Source organism: Mus musculus, chromosome 2 (assembly GCF_000001635.26).
Source record: "Mus musculus strain C57BL/6J chromosome 2, GRCm38.p6 C57BL/6J".
In the NCBI taxonomy this organism is placed as follows: domain Eukaryota; kingdom Metazoa; phylum Chordata; class Mammalia; order Rodentia; family Muridae; genus Mus; species Mus musculus.
The window spans coordinates 36,993,878-36,999,214 of record NC_000068.7 but is presented as its reverse complement, the minus strand read 5'-3'; the positions used below and the strand labels follow the sequence as shown (position 1 = coordinate 36,999,214).

At 36.1% G+C, this 5,337-nt stretch overlaps 1 protein-coding gene across 1 annotated transcript; it reads right to left on the bottom strand.

Moving 5' to 3' along the window:
• Window positions 1-1,476: 1,476 nt before the first annotated feature.
• On the bottom strand, window positions 1,477-2,403 carry Olfr357 (olfactory receptor 357). The gene has a single exon (NM_146623.1). The coding sequence runs from the start codon at window positions 2,401-2,403 to the stop codon at window positions 1,477-1,479; it is 927 nt and encodes a 308-aa protein (NP_666834.1).
• Between the last annotated feature and the right edge of the window lie 2,934 nt (window positions 2,404-5,337).

Genomic DNA, 5,337 nt, shown 5'->3' with positions numbered 1-5,337 from the left:
TTCTTTCAATTTATACATATCAGGGTCTCCTTCGACTGGGAAGAACTCAGGAAGAACCAACAACCCTATGATCATCACAGCTAGCCTCTCAGTCCATTTCAGTGGCAATTTTTTGATTAAGATGTATATTTATGCTACAAGAAAGCCTTCTATATAATATTACACTAAATCTTCATAAATTTAGCTCCTCATCTCAGTGTCCTAACTGATTGTATCTAATAGATGATGCTTTGTGTAGACAGATACATTGGTCAGCCATGTTTACATTATCTAGCATGTCTCCTGGGAGGTTCCCCTAATATTCTTCTGATTCTATACTGATGAGATTGAAAATTTGATGTTTTAGTGGATCTGGCTTTGGAATTCATTCCCCATACTCAGCAAAACCAGCCAACAAATTCCTTCTGTTAATTACAATGAGAGCTTCAGTCTCTGTGAATGAAACGTCTTGAGAAGGTTAAGAATATGGAAATAGAAAAGAGTGGTGCATTTAATTCTGGGTATTCAGTAGAATCTGAGCCCCATAAATGTTGTATCCTTTCTATGTTGGAGTAGTTAACCTATTTTATCTGTCTCACAGAAAATTCCAAAAGATACAAGCACCAATATTTCCTTCATGGTATCTCCCTGGCACTTAGGAAATGTGAAAATGATCAATTCTTGGCTATCAGATGGGCCATAATATTTTGAATTAGAGTTAGTGGTACAAGGCATATATGGACAGATCTGACAATATATAGTTTTCAGATCTTTGGGATTGTGCCTAGTGACCATTGATGTTGGGGCTAATGGAATAGAAGTCTCATTTGACAGTTTGGAGATTACAGCAATATTCTCAGAAGTCTCATTCTAGGCTATGACTTTGACTGTGGTTATTAATGGCATTTTCTATTCTTATCTACTTTAGAATCTGACATCCAGACCTTGAAAATGTATGAGCTCTATATACTAGTTTCCACCACAAATCATTCATACTCACTTTTTATGAACATTGAAAATCACAATTCTTTCTTTAACTATGGACCTGTGGATTATCTTCAATTTCAGTGAAACCATACTGATATTTTACATTAAGTACACGATGATTCCTTTTGTTTTGTGTATTTTGGGCTTAGTCAATATTTTATAACAATATCCAATGAGAAAATCATTGCTATGTATTCAATCTAGATATTTCCAGAACATTTTTTCAAATTTATTTCTTTCAGTTCTAGAAGTTGGATCTTGTGCACACTAAACAAGTGTCCTACTGATTTATATATATATCCTTAGCCTCTCTCTTCTACTCATTTAGACAGAGTCTAATTAAGTTGCTCAGCATAGTCTTGGATTCTCTAGCCCAGGCATGGCTTGAACATACAATTTTTATAATTTAGCCTTTCTGGGTTATTATAAAGGAAACGGATTAGTGAAGGGCAAAATGATTTTCTTAGTAAGATATGGAATGTTGTTTAATGTTTGAGCTATACAAAAGAGTTATACTCTTCTCACCCACTTCCTGAAGGCTTCTTTTACATCTCCATTCCTCAGGCTGTAGATAAAGGGATTTAGCATAGGAGTCACCACTGTGTACATGACTGTCACAATGCGGCCCTTGACCACTGAGTAACTAGAAAGGGGCCTGAAATAGACCCATGTGAGAGTGCCGTAGAATATGGCTACCACAGTGAGGTGGGAACCACAGGTAGAAAATGATCTCCATTTTCCATTGGCAGAGGGGATCCGGAGGACTGCTGAGATGATGAAGGCATAGGAGGCAATGATGAAAGCCAGAGCTCCATTGATGACTATCACTCCTTCTGTATGAATCATCAAGGTGTTGAGTTGGGTGCTGCTACAGGAGATCTTCATCAGAGGATAGAGGTCACAGAAGAAGTGGGGTATCCTGTTATCTGCACAAAATATCAGTCTGCCCATGAGGAAGGTGTGCAGCAGGGCATGAAGGTGGGAGAGGACATGACATAGAGCCACCATCTGTGCACACAGCATTCCAGTCAGTATTGAGGAGTAACGGAGAGGGTGACAGATGGCAATGTACCTGTCATAGGCCATCACAGCCAGGAGGAAATTTTCCATGGCTGCAAAGCAAATGAAGAAATATGTTTGGGCTAAGCAGCCCACATAGGAAATGACCTTTGTAGAGGAAAAAATGTTTTGTAACATCTTGGGAACTGTGGTAGAGGTGAAGCAGATGTCTGCCAAGGCCAGGTTACTGAGGAAGATGTACATTGGAGTATGGAGATGAGAAGTAGAGATGATAAGTGTGACGATAAAAAAATTGCCAGAAATGTTTATGATATACATGAGTAGAAAAAGAAGGAAGAGAGGAATCTGTTCAACTGGGTTAGTAGAGATACCCAAGAGAACAAAGTGAGACACACTGGTCCAGCTGCTGTTGTCCATCTGTCACCATAAAAACAGAAAAGATCATTTTCAGTCCTTGAAAATATGAGCAGACTACTTAGTAATGCTCACTGCTGTGCTCCAGTATCAAATACATGTGGTAATGACAAAAGGATTGAGTACTTCATTATTTTTCATTATTATTTTAACATTATTATTGTTTTCAGATGTAACATATACAGAGCATCTTCCTTGATTTGGGGACTTTGGTACATTATCATATTTAAATATTACAATTACTTTATGAAGCATCACCATTATTATGTATTTTACAAGTTTGAAGGCATATAAAGTTTAAGCTTCTAAAGGGCACATTTCAATTTATATCATGTTTACCAGAATCCAAAGGTTATGCAGTTAAACACTGTATGACATGACTCTCTAAAATTAAGCCAAGCTACCTTATTTGGGACAGTAGGCTTATAGATTGGATTCACATCCAAGGGACTTGCCTGCAAAAGGAAATGCCAGCATTAATATGGCTCATCAGTTCTCACTGTAGAGGCTGGTGCCCAAGATCTCTCAAATAGTACCAATTGTTTTATAATAATGAGTGTCCATCTTAATAATTTCCATACACTTCCCTAATGGACTCTTATCTTCAATTGGTCTTATGCCTTATCTGGTCTCATAGCTAAAACAGTAAGACAAACAATAATAAGACTGATGTTCAATTTACACACTTACTCTAGCAATAAATAATAGTTATTTTTGTATACATGGACTTAGGTGAAAAAAAAGCACATTGCTCTATTAGATGTCTTGGTCTACATGTTTCTTACTGCTTGTTATCCATGTCCACATGTCTCACATGAGTGAATTCAACCAATAATGGATACTTGAAAAAAATTTCCAAAAATGAAAAAGTGTGATTTTGTTGCATGAGGAATACTACAAATCCACACAAATGAGAGGATGCATAGATATTGAATTAGATATTATAAACAATCCTGAGACAATTTAATGTGTGCGATTTAATCTCTGTACAAATACTATTCCTTTTTATGTCTAGAGATTTTGGTATCACATAAATCCTGGAACCAATGGTCAATTATATCTGCTTATTATTTAAAATTTCATGTTGCACTACTATTTAAAATTAATACTTTTTATAGGTCAAAAATAGATGAAAATTGATAACTCAATAAAGTTGAAGCTAATATATAATTTGTTACTAATAATTTCTATAATATTTCAATTCAGATTAATTTTTTTCTGACTACTTCTAACAAAATGTCATGGTCACAAGAAGCTAAAATAACTAGTTCTATATTCTGTAGTGTAGAAAGTAAGATAGATAATAATAATGATGGTTTCCACTCAAAAGTAATTATAATGAGATAAAAATGTGTTTAGGGTAGAATGAAAGCACATGTTTAAACAGAGCTTTTAATGGTGATCTTGTTCTTCCATTTAAAGTATGATGGTCACATCAACTCCGTGATGTATAACCCTCAATGTACAAGTGAAGATATTGAAGCTCACAGAGTTCAGAGACCCAGATTAGTAAGTGGTGAAGATAGAATTTAAGTTCAGTTGCATCTGATCTCAGAGTCTATATTCCTATTTACTGATTATCCTCCCCTCCTTAGGAAGCTTTCCCTTTAATTCCTATTTATTCTTCATATTTTGCTTTTACATTGTGCAACCTTACACATTGGCTAGATAAGTGCTCATTATCTCTCTCTTGTACACACAAATGTATATATGTGTATAACTATATATGTATATATGTGTATATGCATATATGTGTATATGCATATATGTGTGTTTAAGCCTCATTATAAAGCTAAAACTCTATATTCTTGTTTCTGCTTTTAAAGTCATGCTATTGAGGATGAGAGTGCTGAGTAAAGTTCTCCAAGGTCACACTGAATAAGGGCAGTAACAGGCAGAGGAAGAGCCTGGTGTGGCTGAGGAGGTGTGGAAGCTAAGAATCTCAGTCCTAAAGGGGGGTGCAGATAAACAAAAAGCAACATGACTTGTGAGTGTAGATCCAGGAAATAGGACATGTGAGTTTGATACCATATTTGCCAGGAAAGTGTTCTGAGGCCTTAGGTAAAACATCTTTTTCCTTATCTTGGAAATAAGGATACTATCTGCTTGCAATAACAAAAGTTTATATACTTTACAGGTGTTGAGGCTCCTTAAAAGTTCAAGGAAAAAGTATGAACCTATCTTTATAATCCTGTGGGAACATGGGCTTCATGTCACAAAGCTGATACTTTTCCTTCAGCCACTTCCGCCATAAACTGCACTTTGCAAGTAGAGAAGGCATTAGTATAACTTAGTGAAGTCTGCTCTCTTAGCTTCCCTTTCATTGTTAGGTCTCAGGGGTGGAAAGAGGCTGATTGTTAAAGAGAAGGCATTGTGTACAGCCACATGCAAGCATAACTTCTGGATTTCCCAATCCTGTTCATAGGTAGATGTTTCCTTAAATCACTGAATCTTTCTGTTTTTTTAAAGCTATTTTCTTAATGAAAATCTTAGCTATGTAAATCATCTATGCTTTTTTGTGAGTAGGTTTGAATGGCAGGAGGTTAGTGCATGGAGACAGTAGCATAGCTGAGGATAATGGAGGAAAGACAGACAAAAAGAGAGATAACAGACAGCAACAGATGACAGATTAAAAAACAAAACTTCATAGTACTTACATTATTGTCCAAATGGTCAATTTTTTATGGTTTTTGCCAAGAGTCTGGCATATGAGTTGCCTAATATGCCCACAAATGTTATGTGATGGTGTGCAGCCCTCTGTGAGTCTGTCCCACTTTATTGAGAACTCTCAGCTAGACTAGAATGTGTGGGAATAGACACTTCCATATTTTCTTGGAATATGTGTCATTGTGACTTATTTTGACACACAGACAGCTACTCAGGGAAGATAAAGAAGGTAGTCTTTTTTTCAAAAGAGAAAGAAAAGTATCAGGCAGG

What these genes read in the sequence shown, in the direction of transcription:
- Olfr357 (NM_146623.1), bottom strand. Translation starts at nt 2,403, where the DNA reads ATGGACAACAGCAGCTGGACCAGTGTGTCTCACTTTGTTCTCTTGGGT.